Genomic DNA, 22,556 nt, shown 5'->3' with positions numbered 1-22,556 from the left:
CTGTGAAGAATCAAGGAGAAAAGAGAAATAGACTAGGCAAACTGACAAGGATGCAATGCCAAAGGTCCAACTCATTTGTCCAGTTCTCTTTCACTCTGTCCCATAAATTACCACCCCTTTCACAGCTGAATACTCCCATCTGGTTAGCATTGCGGAGGGGTCTCCACTCAATGCGACTCTTCCCTTAGCAGTGCCATGAAACCCACTGTGCACACTTTTATATTGTCCCCAAAGTACCTTTTACAACTTATCAGTCATATCTACATACAGGAAACCAGACCTTGCATACATTCTGGGAGAAACCAGGAACTCCAGCTTGTCACGCAAGCTTCATGTGGGTAGGAGTGGTTTATTTCTCCTCCCATTACATTCAACTGACACACATGTACACAGAGACACACACACACACATACAGTATATACGCAATCTTACACACCCACTTACACAGTTCAGTTCAGCTTAGTCCAGCTGCATAAATAGACTGGTCGTCTGTGGGAAGGGGAAACTGAGATACTACCAGAGGCAGAAAGAAGATTTAGGACTTTCAGCAGAATTCAAGCATGAGTTCCTCTTTCCCATCTAAAATCCAGGCCAAAATGGAACTGGCCAAGAACATAAAGGAAGAGGAGAAGCTCTACAGGTACAATGGAATTCTCTATCCAATCATTATGAGTCCAGAAGAGAATCTCAAAGCCCTGGAGTCCCTGGAGGCAAGACCAGATGATGTCATGCTAGTAGCTTACCCAAAATGTGGTAAGTGAAAAAAAGGCATGTTGTACATTACACTGGCTTAAACTTACACTTAAATCAGAAAAAGTCTTGTCCAAGCAGGTTCTAAGTTGTTTCAGGCAAACAAACAAGAAAACTTTTGTTTAGTGTGTAGATTGTACATTTCCTGAAACATCACTGTATTGTAGAAATATACAGGAAGTTGTGTTATGGTGATGAAAACAAACACTGCAGTGAAATTTTACTCGAGTGATTAGAACCATAGAAAAATAAGATTTTGATTGTTATCACAGTCCCTGTTGTTTTAACAAAACAAAGACTTACACCACACATGTGCTGTGAGCAATTTGTGGCAATAAAACATGAATTAACACTTTGACTCTGAGCTGAAACTCACTTTTAAATGGATCTAGTGTGTGTGCATGTGTGTGCGTGTGTGTGCGTGCGTGTGTGTGCGTGTGGGTGTTCATGCCTCTGTATGCATTATCTTTCGGAATGTAATCTATGTGTTAAGAGTCTGATCTGCTGGGTTCCCTTCCCTCTGTTTTCGGCTCTGTTCCTGCTTTCTCTTTCTGTACGGAGGAGATGACAGATATGAGGCATTGGGGAATGTCAAATTAAACATGGGCAGAAACTGCACATAGTGGGCCCCTTAGAAAAGGGGCCTCACTCTGGGGGTTCCGTATTGGCTGAACTCTCTCTAACTGTGGGAGATGAGGAGAAGACGTGAGACCCCCCCTCCCCCCAACCCCAATCCCAACCCATTTTTTTCCACCTCTTGCTATGATGTGTTTAAGCAGTTGATAATACAAATAGAAACTCCTTTAGCTTGTCCGGAGAATACCAATGTATTAAGATGATGTTCACATATTCAATGAAAGGACTGGAAAATATATGTGACCCCTTACATATAGGCTTCAACTGGATGGTTGCAGTGCTACGCAAAGTAATGGCAGCTGCATCTGGCGAGAAAGTGGAATCCAAGATGCCTCCTCTTATTGAATTCTTTGGACCAGAAATGCTGCAGGTAAGTTGATCTCGTTGACTTCTGAGGTCTCATTAACTTTGCACTTTCACAGGTTTTCAATCAGACTTATGGGATTAGAAACCATTTTTGCCCAACTCGTATCTACAGATTATCTCAAATATGAGATGTGTGTAGCATCCCCCAGGTCTTTTGGTACAGGAACTTCCTGTTCCAAAAGCAAAATCATGCTGTTGACCCAAACTCCATAGATTTTTGTTATGCAATGAAGTGAATCACATGAAATGCTGCTGGTGTTGCAATCATGCTGTGACTCAGTGTTGAGTCTCTCTCTCTGGGGTTGTCTATTCAGTGAAGGCTAGTAATCATGAGGCACTCACTGGGCCTATGACGTGGGTTGGACATTGTGCTAACCAAATTAATATCAGGTCGTATATTTTAATTGTATGTCAACTTTCGGTTGCCTCTTTAGCTGAGAATATTCATTAAACTCTAAGGAAGAATAGTGTAAAGTCTCATCAGATGTAAGAATATCCACTGGAACTTTTGAACGGAGTAGCTCCTGAAAGAGGAATGTGAACCTTTTTTAATATTTTATCATTTTTTTCCTGATATTTCATTCAATCAGTATTTATCAGTGTTTTATGTTGTTAGCAGTTAACTATTAAGTAAGTACTCATATCAATGCACATTGTTCACATGCTGACCCATCAAATATAGACTAACATTCTCATCACTAGAAAAAGAGGTTGCTTCATTCTACTGCCATTGAGAACAACAGACAACAGTATTAAAATTGTACATAATTAAGAAAATCCTGCACTGGCAAGTAATTTAGTTTTTACTAAGCTGACAGTCTAAAATATCATTTACTTAGGAATTCATTATCAACCCAACCAAGACTGTTAATGACGCAGTCGGTCAAGACAGAGCTGAAAACAGTTTAGACCTTCACACAAAAGTGTTTAATTGAACCATTGGTCATATTGAACTAGGGCTCACAATGAGCCAGTTAGTCAACAAGGGGGTTACTTCCCCTTTAAGAAATCAAGATTTTCTTTGTTTGTGTTATCAGCATGATTGACCCCAAATCCATCCTTTGTTCATACATATTTGGAGTTAAAACATCGCAACACAGCTGTTAACATAATCCAGATCTTCATTTCGAATCTGAGGGTTCAGGCTGATGGATGAGCCCCTCTCACCTATTTTCGTTTGTTTTGGCAGTTGCTTCAACAGGCTCCATCACCCAGATTTCTTGGTACCCATATGCACCCTGACAACATTCCTCCATCTTTCAAAGAAAAGAAAACAAAGGTTTGGTTCTTCTCTACACATAAAATGAATCTTTTTTTTTTTTTTTTCCCTAACACGGCTTCACAGGTTTGATACAGCACATTGCTGTTGTCATGTCAGCCAAGCTTAAAGCCACCATTGACTTCTGCCTGAGAGACTTTCCATTTTGACTCAATTAAAGCTATGTGATGAATTCCCCTGTTGTGTAAAAGGGGTAAAATCACTTCCTGTGTGGTAAGAGAGCCTGCCTTTTGCCTCAGGAGTGTGTCCACCAGGCTTCACAGCAGGCGTAGCACACACAATAAAAAGTGTTCTGGCCACAAAGCAGACGAAGAAAAGTAATGAGCAGAGAATAAAACCTGAAGTGCGCTTAAATACAGTGGATATGCTTCATAGTAGGCCTCAGGTATTCCTGGTAACCGTGACAGACAAATCCGCGAAAGCATATAACCAAATCTAAATTTCCTCAATTACACCAATTACAACATGTCAGTGTTGCAGTCCAAGATGAGCAAATCCTGAAATAGTACATCTGATGCATCGAGTACTTATCTGTTAACACACTGCATTACAAAATAGGAATGTTTGCATAACAGAAAAATGTTGTAATACATTAGCATGCCAGTCTTTCAGTTTCTGTCTATCTGTCTGTATATATGTCTGTCTATGACTAGTTTGGTAGACAATTGTTTCTTTTACTTTTTCTTCATACCCTTTTCACTGTGGCAGATGCTGGTCATCTTCCGAAACCCAAAGGACACAGCTGTTTCATTTTATCACTTCTCAAATAACAACCCAGTTCTACCCACTGCACTATCTTGGGACAGCTTCTACTCTGAGTTTATGAGTGGTGAAGGTATTAACATTACAATGTCCACAAACTCATACATACATTTTTGGACATTTATATGTGGTTCACTCTACAGACAAAAGAGCTATTGTTTTCCTTGAGATAAGCATACCGTGTAAGGAGCTGGCTGAATTCAGTGTCGCATTTAGACAGTTTGTTCAACTATACGTTTCATTTGAATTATGATATTATGACATTATTATAATTGAATTATAAAAATTTCCCAGTTCCAAATATACTGTATGTACAAATATACCTCTTTCATCATTGAAGTACACCCACGGTTTTTGTTCGCAGTGCTCCGTACAGTACATTCTGTTCTCATTAACGTATGTTTCTGCCTATATCTGCCTTCAGTCCCATGGGGATCATACTTTGATCATGCTGTAGCCTGGGAGAAACACATTAATGACCCTAATGTAATGACTGTGACATATGAGGAGCTAAAGCAGGTACATTTACAATTTCTCTTGCTCATTTCCACGAAAGAGAAAAATTTAAGACAGCCAAATGACTGTAATCTCTTTGTCTTTCTTCCTCAGGACCTCAGTGGAGGTGTGCGACAGGTCTCAGAGTTCTTTGGATTTAGCTTAACTGATTCTCAGGTCCAGACCATTGCTGAGGAGAGCACTTTCCAAGCTATGAAGGAAAGCTCACAGGATTCTCATGGACAGATGGGCAACGTCTTCTTTAGGAAAGGTATGTCGCTTTTAGAGAACCAGTTTGAATAACCTGCTTAAATGAGCCAGTCCCTCACAAGTTTGATGTGAAAATGTTCCGGCTGAACCACATAGCACATGAGCCAGAGCGTGTCACTTAACCGTGAGGTGGGTATTTTACTGATAAAACACAGCCCAGACCTTGTTATTCCTACAGTAGCATGGGGATACGGGCTCACAAATTCAGTTTTGTTCAACCTGTGTTTAAGTCCCTAAAAAGATTCTACACATTATTTCTGTGATTGCCATTCAAAACATTAGTGATATATGATATTGAGTTGTGATATGTGATATTGAGGAGCAAAATGAGTAGCATACAAAAAAGCAAACACAACACTAAAAAAGTATTTATTTAATGAAAACACATGTGTAACATCTATCAGCATTAATATTACTGTATTTAACAAATATCCTCTTTTTTCTTGTTTGATCTGCCTGTTTGATCTGCCTCATGCCTTTGCCACTCGCCTATATTGCTCGTACATAGACTAATGAGTGTCATGTATGTTCTACATCCAGGGGAGATTGGAGACTGGAAAAACCATTTCAGCCAGTCCCAGAGTGAAGAAATGGATGCTGCTTTTGAGAAGCATCTGGCAGGGACTCAACTAGGTGCAAAACTTAAGTATGATGTCTACTGTAAGTGGTGAACAGAGAGTCAAGCACTGGCTCACAGCAGCAGTTGGAGGTACAAAACAGACTGGTGTATCAGTGTAAGTGGAGGTGGAACATTCAAGCATCAGACTCTTCTGTAGTTTCGAAATTGAGTCAAAAATGTCAGTTTCATGGAGACCAACACTCGGTACATGGTCAGACACACACAAAGACCAAGACTAGGTCCATGAATTCCAGCACAAGAGCCAAAGGTAGATGGTTTTTATTGATAATTAGGAGAGACCTATACCAAAATATAAACAACTAAAGGTAAAAAATGTTTTATCTGATCTGGCTGTCCTTTCTGAGAAATACTCTTTCTCTCCACCTCCAGAATATATTATTAATCAAGATTATTAATCCTAGTTACACATCCACACCGACATCATGTTCACATGGAAAGAGAACTGAGATACTATCTGTGTGCTCTGTGGTTGTTCTATTCTAAGCCAGTCTTTTAGTTGTGACCACTGTGCTGCCTTTTGAAATGCACTATGTATTGGTGCTGAAGTCAATCAAGGTTTTTTTTATTTTTTTTTTAAAGGAAATTGTGATATTAGAAACAAAGGATATGCTTGACTTGTACACTTTTCTGTCAGCTTTAACACAGGTTATTCAGAATGAATTTTGTTTTGATATAAAAATGCAGTTACTTGTATTTGTGAACATAATTTGTGTATTAAAACCATGATCTTCAAGTTAAACAAATTGTACTGCCTCATTGTTATTTTAACTAATCTGGTAACATCATGGGCACTACTTGAAATAATATTGAGATGAGACAATCTGATGACTGGATAACATGCTTGAATTAAAGCAATGAAGTAATAAATAATAAAAACTAAATAAAGAAGAAGGGTGTGTTGGTGGACTAAAGGAAGCCCTGGACGCATGTGCAGATTTCTCAATTTTATTAAAAATAAACAGGATGAAACGAAAGACTTCTTGAAACTTACAGGTTTAGGATTCAGACTGTAAGGACACCCAACACATTGACGGTACAGTTCCACACAACCAAAGAAGTGAAAATTAGGAGTATTTAGACTGAAAAGAACAAGACTAGACTAACCGAATACAAAAGACTTCTTGAAGCTTACAGGTGCAACGAATGCTTTAATAAACAAGGTGAACTAAGAGATGAGTAAGTGTATTAACAAAGCTAACAGAATGACCAGCAGAGGGGGAGAGAGACAACCAGGAAGTGACAGATTTATAACCATTCATGATTTATTCTTTGTCTTAGTGAAGAATATTCATAGCAACTAAAAATGACAGAGAGATGAGTCAAGGTTCATGCACCTTTCAACCTGATATTATCCTGCAAGAGCCTCTACAAGTGTATATACTGTGAAAGAAAACAAAACAAAAGGAGAGTCTGCCCTGAGAACTGCCCAGGGGGGTGCTTCAGAAAGCGGGTTTAGTGAAAACTCTGAGTTAGTTAACTCAGAGCAAGTAGTAAACCTTGTTTTGCTGGGAGGTTTACTACTTGCTTTGAGTTAACTAACTCTGAGTTTTCACTAAACCCGTTTTCTGAAACAGGGCCTTGGGAGGTATTCCAGAATGCGGGTTTAGTGAAAACTCAGAGTTTGTTAACTCACAATAAGTAGTAAACCTTATAGTAAACCTAATGGCTTCATTCTCCATTCACTCTTTGAATGCAGAATCTCAGTCGAAAGTGGAGCACCTGATACCAGAGATATGAGCAAGATCTATTATGTGATTTCTCAGAAGAGAACGAACTTTTGCTGAGAGAACGGCGTAATGCTCCTCCATTGCTGAGATAACAGACTACACCAAATACACAGGAAATATTCAATATTTGACTACTGGTATCTTTTAGCAACGTTGACTATATAAGACTTTTATTTTGATGGTCACAAACCTAATGTGCCCCGGAAGTGAAATGTGAGACGAAAGTCGTTTAGTGTCGTACGTCCGAGGTCGTCAATAACCAGTTTGGCAGATTTGTAAAGCTCATACAACTGTTTTATTTTTCACAAGCCGGTTAACAGCAAAAGAGTTTCAGCAATGGCTGGCACGTTGGCCCGCAAGGCTATCGACCACCTCCGCAGCAAGGAGTTCAGGGATTATCTGATGAGGTTGAATTTTTTTTTTTTTTTGTGGTGTGATGAGTGGTGAAGAGTCAACCTGCAGTAGAAGTCAAGTTTTGAATGTTTAGCTGGCTAGCTAGCTAGGGAGATGTGCTGATTAAGTGTTATAATACAAAGTTTCTTTTGATCATGTAACTTTAAAGCAGGGTCGTCTTATTTTGCACTATATATGTGTACGGCAACCACTGACGCTATGTTACCACAAGCGTCTCCTGCTAAGAACTGAGAAGGCCGGTGTGAAGGTCAGCTCGCAGGTTATTGCGCAGAGCATTAGGTAGCTGTTGTATACGTAGCCTCTCTAATTATATGTTTAGAATTTTCTGTTTAGGGTTAATTTACTCATGCAGCAGCGAATCCAAGAAGAGAGGAAAAACACAAATTAACTGTATCATTTAACAACGAATTTTGCTAAACACAAGAAAGGGCATAGATTATATGTTGCCATTGTTGTTAATACCTGTCGTCTGGTGTTAAACAAACAAACAAAAAAAACAACGACCGAAAACAAAACAGAATAAGAAATGAAAATCGTCAAATGCCGTGCTATTGAAGTAAAAAGATATGCCATCCCCTCCCCATTTTATTTTTTACCTGCTTAGTGTGTGCATGTCCAGCTTATGTTGTAATACATTATCAGTATGTGAATGCAAGCAAAGCAGTAGATTGACAGGGAGTGACAACCGTCAGATAAGGTCTCAATAAATAAATAATTTTGCATTTCGCTTGGATGAATGTAGATGGTATATATTTAATGAGTGTGCAGTTTGTGCTGTTGTGTTGACTATGAGTTCATAATTGATATTTTCCCTGTCTAATATGACCCCGGACATCTCGTATCCCTGGGACCTTCACTAAAGCACAGTAAGTACCTTGCATTTGGTAATGTTGTGTCTGTGCCAGGTTCTTATGGCTTTGTCACTGGTAATCATTAAAGCAACAGTCACAGTAGCTTATCTCAGTGGTCTGTGAGGCTGATATTATTTAAAAAAACACAAAAGAATGGAAGCATTGTTTGGTGATACTGTATTCTAGAATATATCATTTCTCTCCCTTGTAGCACTTTTGGGGTCCAGTGGCAAACTGGGGTTTACCTATTGCTGCTATCTCTGACATGAAAAAGAGCCCCGAGATCATAAGTGGCAGAATGACCTTTGGTAAGTAAGAAAAGATTGAAGGCAAATGCACAGACATTGAACTGTAAACAAAAGCTATTATTGTGTGCTGCAAGATCATTAGCAAGACTTGTGTTTGGTAGATGTATTCTTATTAAACATTTCACAGGCTATGCTGTGAGATGTTTAATAGTACTCTTCATCTATTAAACTATTTTAACAGGAAGAGTTTTACAACATTTTGCAAATGTATCTGTCATGCTTTGTAATGATATGTAGAGGTACAGAAAACATAAAGACCATGAGATCTTTTATTTTGTTTGTTGTTGGTCCTTTCCCCAGCACTCACATGCTACTCCCTGCTGTTTATGAGGTTTGCTTATAAAGTCCAGCCGAGGAACTGGCTCCTCTTTGCCTGCCACTTCACCAATGAAAGTGCTCAGATTGTACAAGGAGTAAGACTGATTAAATACAAGTAAGTAGAAACTGAAAAAAAAAAAGAAAACTTTAAACAAATCTCCAGTAAAGATCAAAAATATTTTAGGCCGAGACTTTCCCTTCTATCATTCTGTCTGTCCTTTTATCGCTATCCTCTTATCTTCTACCATCTATCCTTTATGTTGGGTGTTGTCTTATCATTTGGTGTTTCGGTGCCAGTTTGATTTGTTTTCTTTACCTCTACCTCCTCCCTGTGACCTTGGTTTTTAATATGATGGACACACCATCTCTCATGCCAAAGGTGACCAGGAGTTTACGTGTTAAGTATGGGGGCATGCAAAATTTACAAGCGTCAAAATTTAACTTAAAATGGCGAAGAGTTTCCAGATCAAGGAACAGCAATTCCGGATTGCATTGCTATTTGGCTTGATTAGTAGTGCCCCCTGATGGTTTAAATGAATGTAAAACTAACCAGGGGTCAGAGCACTTTTCCCCAAACACAATTACATTTGTGGGTCATTTGACTCATTTAACGACATCAGACAGTCTTTTCTGTGGAAAATGCGTTCAGAACAGTATTATTTTCTTAATATCAACAACGTATAAGGGATTATGCTGTGTCATCAAAGTGACGGTTTGCGCTTGGGACTTGCATAATGGTATTACACCACTTTTGCAGTGACATTTTCATTATTGTGAATAAAATTGAAATATTCATAAGCAATATGTATTCTCAACTTATTTGGTTGTTTTATGTGGACTTGACATTCATTAAACAGATCAGGTTATGTAACAGTTCAGTTGGTGCTGTTAAATTCAAGCACATTTCCATAACCTGGAATCACTCAGTGCTATACTAGCTTACATAAGAGAGGGCAGTGTTGTTTCACAGTTTCATATACTTTATTAATATTATCATTGATGGAAAATATGGAAATGAACCCAAAAAAAGGTATGTTATAAATAATGTTTTTTTTTTAATCTAAGGAAGCTCTGAGAACACTGTGTAGTCTTTTTTTTTTAAGTTATTAGAAAAGAAAGTTAGATTTTTGAAACTTTCAGAGAAACAGTTCACAAGAAGCACAAAACTGATTCGAACAGTTCCTAAGAAATGCAAAACTGATTCGAACAGTTCCTAAGAAATACAAAACTGATTTGAAGTTACCCAAGATCTTTCTACCTCAGTATGATCAAGTTTTAAGCATTGTCAAATTCTTCTTTCCTTTGATATAGGCATTGTTATGTAACTGTTATCTAAACTGTCGACACAGATAGTTATGGTCCTTAATGCTGTTTAGATTAAACACATTCACTGCAGTTTGTATTAAGTGAAAACTGTACGTATCAGGTGTTTACCTGTTTGTCTTACTTATCTGTCTCACCAAAACTTCCATTATCTAAGTTTGTAAAGTGACATCACAAGTAAACGTCTGTTTGGTCACCAACACCAAAGTGTTTGCAGTACTGTGCCAGGAACTATTTTTTTGGATCCAATTATGAATTACAAATCATAAGTCTTTTCTTTAATATGTGGTAGAAATTGAATGAATGCAGTAATGCATGAGGGTGTGTTCTTTGTCTGGCTGTGCATCACACTGAGCAACACATTTTAACTGGAACTACGTAAGCAATAAAGCATGACGCCTTGTATTGATTGTGGCATCTAATGTCCTTTCAAAAAATGGTTCCTTTCCAATATAACAAATAGTGAAAACCAGTGATTAACAGCAACTGGACTTAATATTTTTTATTTCTTTCTTGTTCTATAGCATGGAGAAAAAAATGGCCAAATGATGGACAGAAGATGAGAAGATTTTTAATGAAAACCAGAACTATTAAAACAGTGGGTTTAAATAATGTTGTTTGAACTAATCACATAAGAAAGATAAAGATATTTACTGATTTATACTTACTCATCAATTCCCACAGTTTAGTTGAGTGGCCATGGATCATACATAGGTACAATAATAATAATAATAATTGACTTGGATTGATTGTACATACAATCTGTGTAAAATATCAGCAGACTGTTACATACAAAGGGACTGGAATTTTTTTAAAATGAAGCACCAGAATTGTTAAGTGTTATTAAGACATTAATTTATTCCATAAATGATTGTACTGCTGTCTCCCTCAGATAATGTTGGTGGCAATAACATTGTCATTAGAAGTAGAGACGTCTCCTGTTTTTCTTGTTTGTTTCACTCGTGTAATTATTTGTTCCATGGGTAAAACAGACTGAACAATAAAATGAACAATAAAATAAATATTTGAAAACAGTTCCTTTTATTTTGCATCCTGTTCTGTTTCCATTGGTTTTTTCCCCCCATTGTTAAAAAAACAAAAACAAGGTGTTTCTTAACCAAGATGCTATCCTATACATGGTAAATGGAGAAAATGCTTTTGGTTTGAAGACCATTCTGTATGTTTTGTTATTCGTATCAATCTTGTGTTTTAATCGTAATATAATAGTAATAATTGTTTTCTTAGTCGGGATTGGCTTAACCTCCTATACCCCTGTATGTTTTTCAATCCAATTGTAATCTAATACACTTTGTTCTTGTACTCTGAAGTCTAAATTTCACTGACAGTCATAACGAGAAATATGCTCATCTCGTATAGATAAAATAATCAATAAGTTTGAGTCAGCTGAATCACCTTTACCCTGTCCCACCCTTTTATGCAAGATTTTATAACAATGACTGATCCCGGAAATGTCTCACTGTGATTTATCGGACTGTAACCACCGATAAGACGATGCGTTGGCACGCTATATGGATGGCCTCTTTTGCACTGACTGTGAATCAGCATACATGCAACAGTCATCTTTTCCAAGGTACTCACTGGCATTGTTAATATTTATAAGTTAATGGGATCAAAGACTACTTTCGATTTCTGTCGTTCACGACATGAACTTGTATTGCAAGAAACAGAAATGATGTGTAGAATTCTGTTTAAATGAGGGCAAACAAACACATTTATGAGCATTTATCACATACTGTATATTAATGTACTGACATTGACACTTTGAATGACATACAATACAATGACATACAACATACAATTGTTTTGAAGCCTGCGTGTAAAATACATTACATTTATTCTTTTCAGATAAATGAACAAAACTGATGGTTCATGTTCTTGTTACTGTCATTTTTAAAGAAGAAGACCATAGAATAGATCGTAGTAAACAGATTAATACCGTGACAGTTGCTTCTGATTGCCCTTGTTTAGAATTGTCCCTATTTTTCATTTTGGGATAAAATGTGTGATTTTAGGATGGGTTAAAAGAGTAGAAATCATTTATGCGATTAGTCACATTTGTTCTCAGGTTGATAAATTGCTGCAATATTATTTTTTGAAATTGTTTTCCCAGAATGTCATTGATCGCCAAGCTTTGTATTGTAACTCCCCTCTAGCCTCAGTGATAATGGTATTTCATAAGGTGGATACAATAACTGGTACAATAAAACTTGTACTATAAAAAAAGAAAACCTGCACTATAAATTACATTAATGTTAGACATAATTTCAAATTTTAGTTGACGCTGTCACATTTAACATCAGTGGTTATTGACACAACAATTTAATTTACAAATGCTGTCAACAGATATCCTCAAAGAAGTATATCTTCATTAGTGACTGAAAGAGAGGCTGCAGTCTTATTCTCAAGGACTATTCCATCTTCATCATCATCCTGTAAATATTGATAAACAAATCAGATGCATTCAGTCTTTTGCCTAGTCCAGCAGCATTAGTTAAAAATCTCTTAGATTATAATGCAGTGTACGCTGGATTACATTTACTTTCCCTATTAAACCTTCACATGGAATTAGTTAACTAAAACTGTCAGGACAAACTTTGGCAAGTCACAGCTTTTTTGGCCCTGACGAGTTGTTACTTACCTCTTTTCTCTCTGCATAATCCTTTTCTATGCTTCTGTAGGACACCACGTGGATGAGTGTGTATACTCTGCAAAAGGAGTTGGAAGAGCTAAGTAAAGAGTCCTATAATTTGTGTCAGTTGAACATGGATTATGTTAAATCCTTTCCATTCCTCTTAATTCGAAGGGAAACTGTTCAAAGTAGGTTATGGACTGATATCATACCTGTGGTACAGCATAGCCAGGAACTGTACGAGCAGAAGAACCGCAAAAGAAAGGAGGAACATCAGACTCAGGGGTTCCACTTTCAGATATTCACCTGACATGGTGCCATTTGGCAAATATTTTGGAATTTTGATGCTTATGACGTCGTTGCCAATGGCTTGAAGGAAAAATGTAGCCACAACCCATAAGACATTCAGAATGAAGTATAGAAATACCGCCTAAAGGAGAAGGAGGAAAAATGATTTAATAATTTATATTGTGGACAATTAAAATGTTGGGGTGAGAGCAGATATAGTTGGGCATGGAGGCCTTGAAATATTTGAAAACAGACCCTGTTTCGCAGAGACTTCAGCTCCCGTGTAACTTCTTCTTGATGGGCTTTAGGATCATTAATGGGTTCCAGATATCGCTTGATCAGTTTTTTCCAGAAGTCATGTTCATCCTGGGAAAATGAGTGGGCATATTTAGTTATATTTACCTCCAACCACCTCCCACCAATGTCTGGAAACCCATCATTAAGCTGTAGCACATTTTTAGAGAACAATCCAAGAACAGAAATTAAAGTAGAAATTACGCCAAAAATACCATGTGTGCACTTTTTTTTGTCTTTCTGTCTTTTTTTTTTACCTCTGACAGGCCTAGAACCTGTGGAGCAATAAGAGTTCTCTCAATAGCTCGCTTAACCCTCTTCTCCAGGTTCTCCTTGCGGTTGGTTTTCAGAATCCTCCTGGCTGCCTCATTCAGGGCATACTGCAGTTCTTCCAGTTGGCTGTCTGAAACCACATCCTCTGGGCCAACTTTGTCCTTCAGCTCTTCATTTACTGTGTCTGTAAGCATCAGCACGAGATCCTCACACAAGTCGTCCTGATCCTTGTTCCGTAGAGTGTACCTGATCTGCTCCTGCAGGTTCCTCTTCAAGTTTGCATAGGTTAGTTTCTTTAAGAATTCAGTTTTCACTGGCCCCACCCAGTCTGTGAATATAGTAAAACAAATACCACTGGTTAGACACTCACAAAATTTTAAATAGATTAATTAGCACAGTGACATCAGTATCTCTCTGTAATGTTTTGTTTCTATATCAAATCAAATTTAATATTAAGTCAGTAACGATTTCTTACCGCTTTTAGGCACCACCTCTCTCCTCTCCCCTTCTGTGTTCTCCAAATCATCATTGTCATCTTCTTCTTCTTCATCACTATCATCATAATCATCAATGTGAGCTGCTCTTCCATTGCCCTTGTCAATTCCACTGTTAACAGAAAACATCTCTTTAGTCACAAATGTAACAACATCCTTCTTATTTGATAGAAACCTACTTTAATAGAAAAAAATAGTATTCCAGACACTAGGACCTTTTCTTTGCATTTGTACCAATCTGGAGGTTTTTTTTTTTTTTTTTTGAGGGAAAAAAACCCACTCAAACCTTTCTTCAGATGATTTGTCTGATGCCTTGCTGTCTAAACGTTCTCGTGGGGGACTCTGTAAGGTTTCTTTGTTGTTTACCAATGCTGGTCTTCCAGCACCAGAAAGATCCTGACTGTCCTGTGTACTTTGCACTGGATCACTGCCCTCCTGCTGGGCGCTTTGTAAACCAGGATTGACTGCTTCTTGGATTTGTTTAAGGACCAAATTTTCAGTTTCCTGAGTGACTTGGATCTTCATATCCCAGCAACAGAGCTTGCAAGTACGATCACATAGAACTCCCACATGTTTCTTCTCTTCTTTTTCCTTGTTTGATTCACGAGTACCCCAAGAGACTATGTGCATGTTCACCAGCGAATAGATGGTAAGCAAGAGATAGCCACTGGGGATGCAGATGAAATACATCAAACCGTAGACAATCATACCAAATTCCTGAGGGTGAAGAATGGCTGTGACAAAGTATAGGATTGCCATTGAGACCAAGAAGAGTCCAGTTGGGGTGATAAATGTTCCTTGCATAACCATATCACCTAGGAACCATAAGAGAATGAATCTTTCATCTGTCTGTTTACAAGATCAGCAGATATTACAATATTGTACAGCAAGTCCTACAAAGATTAAAACTAAACACAAACGTACAGTAAGCTAAATATTTCAAAGACTAGATTACAAAATGTTCCTGCGTTGTTTACACATCATTGGACAGTGAGAGGATAGTGACAGTGCTGTCCCAAACTAACCTTGGTACAAAAAATACACACCTACTTGAAATTTAAAAAAAATCAGTACAATGGGTAATGCTCACCGATGATAGCAAAGAAAGATGCAGTCATCAGGAAAGCGTATAACACACTGAGGATGGCAGCTATGGTGATTTGGAAATTGGGCTTTGCCGTAAAGCAAATTAGCATGTAGATTACTGGAGGTATGACAGCTATAATGATGGACAGGGTGCCTGGGATTTGGAACACAAACTGGAAGGCACCTGAGGGAAAAGAATGAAACAGATTTATTTTATTAAGGTAAATGATGATCCTATCTTGGTGTGCTCATTTGATACTATGATCTGATCTTTTGGTTTTGACCTGGCCTTGATGGATTTATGACATAACAGATACTAAAGTGTTACAGGGTAATTAAGCTCACATCTTTTTGGAAAAGATGACCATGTATCTCAGAGTATGACCTCTGGAATGGCACTTTGTTCTGGTAAACCATAATAAAAGTAAAACTGCCAATGAAGCAATAGATTCTGGGCAATCACGTACAATGAACATGATACAATTGTTCAATATGGTTTTAATGCCCAGATTCAAAACTCTAGGGCTCAAAATGCTTACAAGTCTTTCACTGGACCAATTCCACAGGATCTCCCTTATAAACTCAGAATTGTTCATGTTAACATATAAGATTGATCGGAAATAAACAAAAATGAAAGTTTATCAAATCTGTGCACTGAAAGTACAGCGATACTTTAGCTGGAGTCAAGGTTGATGTAGAGCTAAAAGAAATAATTTTACCTGCAATCATCAGTGAAACAGAGGCTGGGCCAAGAATTGAGGAAGCAACAGTGAAGATCTGATAGAAGATATAAAGCATGGATATTGAACTATTCTTCTTGACTGTCTCTCCTCCACTATGCAAAAGGTCAAGGGTGTTTGCCAGAGTTGAGGGTCCCCAGCGACGTCTCTGGTTGTAGAACTCTTTAAACTCTTGGGGAGCATTGGTGAAGGCATCTGACGCAGCATTGTACTCCACCCTCCAGCCCTGTTGTAAGAGCAGAGTGCACAGCCAACGGTCTTCACCTGTACAAGTGAGAATAAGTTAGCCCGTGTCCCTGTTCTAGGAGCAAATTTGATGGCAATGCAATCATTGGCATGTACAAAAAAGAATCATGGTATCTTGCCTTGGTCATATTGGACATATTCTGAGGCTCTGGTGGCCTTTGTGGTGTATCTTTTTAGAATATTATCATCCATCAGAGCTGATCCTCTGAACAGACTGAAGCAGCCAGGGCTACACAAAACACATCCAAACACATGCTCAGCTGTCTTCTGAAGCCAGTGCCCCACTGCATACTCAAACTTCTGATACCATACCATTGGTCCTGTGGCAACACAGTGTCAGTGAATAATCATTCATCATAAATTGTCATTTTTTTCCATGCACATAAGAATAGACTTTTTTGGAATAGATGTGAAGACGTACCCATTCCTGTTGGATGGATTCTGCCACATGCAGCTCCTACATTGTCATACATTCGAAGACGATCAACCAACAAGATCAAAGCAGAGGGATGGAAGTCGGTGTCTCCGTCCAGTGCCAGGAGGTATGTATTGTCATCAGATATGTGTCTCCTTTTGTTATCGTTATCAGCGCCCGGCAAAAGGAACGTTTCTCCATCCAAGGACACAAGACTGGCGCGACAAGGATTGTTCTGCCTCTGTTAAACAAGAGATTAAGCCAAAAGAAAGTGAATGCCTTTCATTTCATGTTAGTACAACCTAAACTGCTGCTTAACAGTAGTAACCACAGTAAAATATGTGAAATTACTGCGTTATGGATCATGAGATATGACTTACTGTTATTTTTTGAGGATTTTTTGCAATGTAGCCTTTCCATCCCAGCAAATAGTACAAATACATAATCTGAAATGCAAGTTCATTTTATTAGGTGTTTTTTTTAGCATAGTTGTCTGTTAATATCTCTAAAAATGTATTATGATGCACTTAATGGCTGTTAATACTCTTATACTAATGCTCTCATATCTCTTAAAATATGCATTTAATGGCTTTTAGTGTTCTTACTTTAAGATATTTTTTAAGCATTATTTTCTTTCTCATTAAAAGAAATTAAATATTTCTTAACATATTGTACCTGTGACCACCGTTTTTTGTTCCTGATGAGCTGTTTATCTTTGAGATGAATATACAGTACATTTCCCTCTGGCATCACAATCACTAGTCGTCCTCCATAAGGAGTTTCATAGATTGTCACTTCATCTGGCTCTTTATTTGTGAACACTCTAATGTTTCAAGAGAGATCAAATACCATACATAAATCAGTTATGCTATTGGATTATACGTTTGGATTGAGTTTACTGACCGATCAATAAATCATTGTTTCCGTTTACCTGTACACCTCCATGACAACGTTTATGAGATCTTCCACATATGAATTGACAAGTTTTTTCCCAGAGTGTTTGTCTTGCAGAAATGAATCATCAACATATATATGACACTCAAAGTCAAAGCAATCCTTGTGGTTCTCTTTTGGATCCCCTCGGTACCGGTCCAATCTACGGTCACAAATGAATTATAATTGATTCAGACATCAAGTGCTGTGTTTTCAGTTGTGTATAATTTGATCACAGGGTCAACAGTAAGGCTCTTACCTGAACATTGAGGTGAGAATCTTAAGCATCTCATCATATGTTTCGTGCCACATTGTCGCACAAAGGTAGATGACACAGTTTTCAATCTCAATCTCTTCATCAGGGCTAGAGATGGAAATATAGAATATGATCCAGTTTTTTAGTGCGCATCACATCACATTCTGTATGTGGTTGATTTACCTCAGCACAAAACAATTTTACCTGTGGAGGACTTTTTAAACGTCTTTAAAAAGTTGTATTTTGCTTAGAATGTATTATTTTTAAATAACGGTGTTCAACAAAAGTGTCACAGTGTAAAGAACTGACCAAATATTTAAAAAAAAAAAAAAAGCCCCCCCCTCAAAAAAAAAAACCCTTACCTCTGTTGGGTTCTTGTGGTGATTGACTTAATTTTGGTGTTCAGCAGAAGAGACTGGTCTATGAATGCTGATTCATAAAGGCGGCGAACAAATAGCTGTGATGTCCGCACAATCCTCGGGACCTTGATCTTCCACACGTAGTATGTGGAAGTGACAAGGCCTAGCCACATGCAAACACCCTCAAGTGCAAGCATTGCAAAAGGCCATGACTCATAAGGGTTATTCAGGGAAGTCCTACAAATACTGTTAGATAGTTCCAGCATCACAACTGTTGTGCTGTTGCTAACTTTGATTGTTGGCAGGTGAGCACAGAATGCTAGGAAAGGATTCACGGTACCATTTGAACTTTGGGACCGACTCAAAGAAGCTGATGGCATATCATACAAATCTTCAGCTTGTGTTACAAATAGGATCATGCCAAGGATAAGCGTTGCCGGACCAGTGAATGAAACAGGAATGGAAAAACCAGATCTCACTGCATTCATTTTGCATGCCACAACTCCAAACCAATGGCAGGCTGCAGAACCGAATGCTTGTAGGAAAAACAGTACAAGACCAATTTGTAAAGCTTCATTTCCAACTTCAGTAAATTCCTTCCAAACAATTTTATTCTCAGCGATAAACAGATAATAAATTAGGTACACTCCAACTATGACAGCAGTTCTCAGGAGGCTTGAGATTACATACACAAAGTCTCTGAAACCTTCTAACTCTGTGAGCATTTCTTGAATTTTGTTGCTTGCCTGCAAAGGGTTCTCCCACCAGTTGAGAGACACAAGCAGAGATGACACGATACCAACAGATACATACGCAGCCCAATTATTCTGCTGGTCTAGAACATAGGAGGTTACACGTACATAGAAGTCAACACCTAGTAGAGTGTAGCCTATCAGCACCAGAATGATAGAGCAAATAGGAAAGACAATCATCCAGGTCTGTCTATGTACGCGAAAGACAATCTGAAGAACTGAGGAAAGAATGCAAACTCCTCCAGAGATGAAAAGGTTGGTCAGCACATCAAATTGTGGCATTACAACCAACACGAGGACAGAAGTCCCCAAAGACACCAAGGCCTCAATCAGGCACATCTGAAAAATATTAAAACAGATAACGTTCTATCAGATTATGAATTGAGTCCCGTTCTCATTTACTCTGAACGTTAACAGTGGGGGAGAGAAAGGACAGCTTAATTAGACCTTCTTATTGTCTTAACCATTATGTATTTGATGTTTGAAAGTTTATAAAACCAACAAACTGAAATGTGGACATTCTAATCTTGAATGAAAACAAATCAACTCACAATTCCCAGCGTCTGCATATTTGGCGCAACAAAGCTTTTGAAAGCAACTTTCCATAGTGACTTGAGGAAGACCAGCAGATTTGGTGTGACCAAAGTACACATGAGCAAAAGCATGTAAAGCTGCTTATCCTTTTCCGTTCTCAAGGACATAGGACTGGAGAGTGTACTTAGTACCAACAGGGATCCCTGTTGAATGAATAAAATTTAGCAAGGTCAAATGAATAATGCCAAATTTATGTAGAAAAATATCAAAACCTTACAGTAAATACACTAAATATATTTCTGTTTGGGTAGTTCTTTATTGTTTGTGGTATTAATCATTGTAAGGATTAGTTGAATGATTTTGAGCCCTACAATATTTTTACTTTTTAAATTGAAAAATTAATTATTCAATAATTAAATGAATTATTATTAATTACACATCATTAATCAAACTGACATTGATAATTGGTGAGGTGGTGGCCATATGCAGTAAGACATTTTAGGGAGAGACATATGAGAAGATAACAGGGTGCAAAGGGTAGAGCAATCAACCAAGTCATAAATGCCTTTAGCTCTATATGTAACCATAGAGATAGCAAACAGCAAGCATAACTTGATTTAGATAAACGGCAGTGGGTGGAGCACTTAAAAACACCAGGACTGTAGCAGTACACTAACATATAAATATAAATACATATCTCTATTAAATCATGTCAGGAGTTATACATAAACAGTATAGAAATATTTGAATAAGGTATCATACCTTGCTAATGACAGCACTTATCAGCACCAGCACACCCACGGTCCCTGCCACTAAGTGCTGTAAAAGCTGAAAACATGTTCTCTTCTTCTCTTTTTCTGCCCCAATAGGACTTAACTGAAAGGGATCCCAAGTATCTCTGCAAAACATTTGTTTCCATTGACATTCATTGTTTGTTTGCTGTTGTATTTTAAAGTAGTTTAGATATTGTGTTCTGTCTATTACACCTAGTTGGCTTTGTAGCGATTTCGTCATTCGAATTCTTAAAAAAATTAAATATATGATAAATATACATATTATACCTATATATAATATTGAATTGTAGACCTAATTGTTGTCTGGGCTAATGTGTCTATATACCTCCCCTTTCTATTTACTTCCTTTCTTTATTTTCTTATGTTCTTATTTCCTTATTCCTCATGTTTTAATATTGCTGAACACCTGATGCTTCTGTCTATCATTATGAGTTGTGTGTAAAGACACAAAAACATGTAGAATTTCAAAGTTATACCTTCAAAATAGTTTAGATAGTTATTACACTAAGGTGAGCACACTTCTAACAAACTTTTAGTTAGTTGAAGGTTAAGGCATATTGAGTCAATAGTATTGATGGGAACAGAACACACAAAGACGTAAAAATACATTCTTTCGTTTTTGTTTTTGTTTTTGTTTTTTTAGTTTTTTTTTTTGTGGCAAAATACCTGATTAAATAACTACAGTGACTCAAATTACCATAATGTTTCAGCGGACCTATAAGTTGTACCAATCTACGCCACAACCTCTACATAACTATATTGTGGTGAATATTTCATTAAACATAGCAAAGAGAAGCACAGCTAACACAATGCAGCTCATTTCCTACGACGATTAGCTTCCATGAAAATATTCGTTTTTTAAGATCCAACATCATGACTTCATTTAAGTTCAAGCTTTTTTTAAGCTTACCACTATGCAGACAATTTACACTAAATTAATAATGTAATGTTTTGTCATATGTTAAGCAGGCATAAAACACCAACAATTATAAATGTAATAAAAGCAAATGTACCGGTGTCTCCCCTCTCGCTTTTGCCCCCTTTCCCTCAGCTCCTCCATGTCTGAGTGATCGCACAGTTATTCCAGGAACAACTGGTGATTGTCTGTGTTAGTTTACTTAAATCTGTCAGGTCGAGTCATCTGTGGACCTTCAGCCCTCCCACCTTAACTGTGAATGTGGCAATAAAGAAGTACAAGGATCACCTGTAATCGTTACAGTTTAACATTTTCTCTACGCCTTAAAGGAATCTTTTTATTACGGGCAATATTGAGGAAATTGTGTTTGATGGGTTTTCGGGAAAACCTGAATGCAGATATATTTTTAGACGCACCTTCCCACAGCACATGATATTGATTTATTCTTCTGCTAAATTCATTCTGCCTAATTTGTTCCCTAATCAACAGCATTTCAACTCAATGCCCCCCTTAGGCCTGTATAATGTAATTGATGTTAGTCTGGATGAAAACTTCTACTTTTACTTCAAGATTAGTTGAAATCATTGGCCCTCATTCACCAACTGTTCTTAAGGGGAAATTTGTTCTTAAAACCCACTTACGAAGTTTTCTATCACCGATGTTTTCTTATTTGGGATTTGTTCTTAGGTAACAGTAGAACCTACGAACACTTAAGAGCACACTTACGCATGTTTGAGTGCTTCCATGTTTTGCAAATTGTTTATCGTGTTTTCCTCAGTTCTACAGTGGTGTAATATTATAGGATTTAAATCACAATAATATTTTTTATCATTTATAATATTTTTACATGATTATTTTTATTATTTTACAAAACATCATGGTCTTTTAAAATGAATAAACACCACACTAACACTTCATTTAACACTCCAGAAAGTAGTGCATATCTATTCAATGAACAAAAAGAGCAATATGAGAATAGAACAGTTGATGGAGACTGTGATAAGTGAGCAGTAGTTTATATACACTATTTATGGGTTATCCCATTTGAAACCAGACAGGTTGTAAAGCAAGTGTGTAAGAATCAGTCAGTTTTACTTTAACATATGGATAGCCTCCTGTCTGCTACTCTACGTGTGTAGCATTGAACCATTAAAGCGGGAGCAGAGGTAATGGCTCAAGCTACTCATTGGCTGTTCGAAAGGAATAAAAAGAAATAAAGTCAGAATTGCAAAAAAGTCGGTAGTGCGAGGAAAGAAAGTCAGAACTGCAAGAAAAAAGTCATAATTGTGAAAAACACAGTTGGAATTCTGAGAAGTAAAGTCGGAATTGACTAAGCAAACTTTTTTTATTTTAATGTGGCCAAAATGGCCTCCATAGATTTCTGTGC

At 37.5% G+C, this 22,556-nt stretch overlaps 3 protein-coding genes across 3 annotated transcripts; 2 read left to right on the top strand and 1 right to left on the bottom strand.

The window, feature by feature from the left end:
- The first annotated feature begins 554 nt into the window (after positions 1–554).
- Positions 555–5,229, top strand: LOC115810382 (sulfotransferase 6B1-like). The gene is made up of 7 exons (XM_030772314.1): positions 555–753; positions 1,644–1,756; positions 2,942–3,031; positions 3,740–3,866; positions 4,218–4,312; positions 4,403–4,559; positions 5,099–5,229. Exons 1-7 carry the CDS (start codon positions 561–563, stop codon positions 5,227–5,229), a joined length of 906 nt encoding a protein of 301 aa, XP_030628174.1. The 5' UTR covers positions 555–560.
- Positions 5,230–7,167: 1,938 nt separating this feature from the next.
- Positions 7,168–11,161, top strand: mpc1 (mitochondrial pyruvate carrier 1). Its single transcript, XM_030770945.1, has 5 exons — positions 7,168–7,332; positions 8,202–8,205; positions 8,402–8,498; positions 8,799–8,931; positions 10,664–11,161. The coding sequence occupies exons 1-5, from the start codon at positions 7,262–7,264 to the stop codon at positions 10,686–10,688; spliced, it is 330 nt and encodes a 109-aa protein (XP_030626805.1). The 5' UTR covers positions 7,168–7,261; the 3' UTR covers positions 10,689–11,161.
- A 1,348-nt stretch (positions 11,162–12,509) lies between these two features.
- chs1 (chitin synthase 1) lies at positions 12,510–21,313 on the bottom strand. The gene is made up of 19 exons (XM_030772313.1): positions 21,267–21,313; positions 20,222–20,357; positions 19,477–19,662; positions 18,177–19,264; positions 17,818–17,922; positions 17,557–17,721; positions 17,301–17,448; positions 17,006–17,071; positions 16,632–16,866; positions 16,330–16,530; positions 15,944–16,228; positions 15,229–15,408; positions 14,419–14,953; positions 14,120–14,226; positions 13,629–13,972; positions 13,333–13,443; positions 13,002–13,219; positions 12,799–12,865; positions 12,510–12,590 (listed from the first exon to the last, which is right to left on the bottom strand). Exons 1-19 carry the CDS (start codon positions 21,311–21,313, stop codon positions 12,510–12,512), a joined length of 4,305 nt encoding a protein of 1,434 aa, XP_030628173.1.
- Between the last annotated feature and the right edge of the window lie 1,243 nt (positions 21,314–22,556).

Source organism: Chanos chanos, chromosome 4 (assembly GCF_902362185.1).
Source record: "Chanos chanos chromosome 4, fChaCha1.1, whole genome shotgun sequence".
Classification (NCBI taxonomy): Eukaryota; Metazoa; Chordata; class Actinopteri; order Gonorynchiformes; family Chanidae; genus Chanos; species Chanos chanos.
This window is presented reverse-complemented; position numbering and strand designations above follow the sequence as displayed.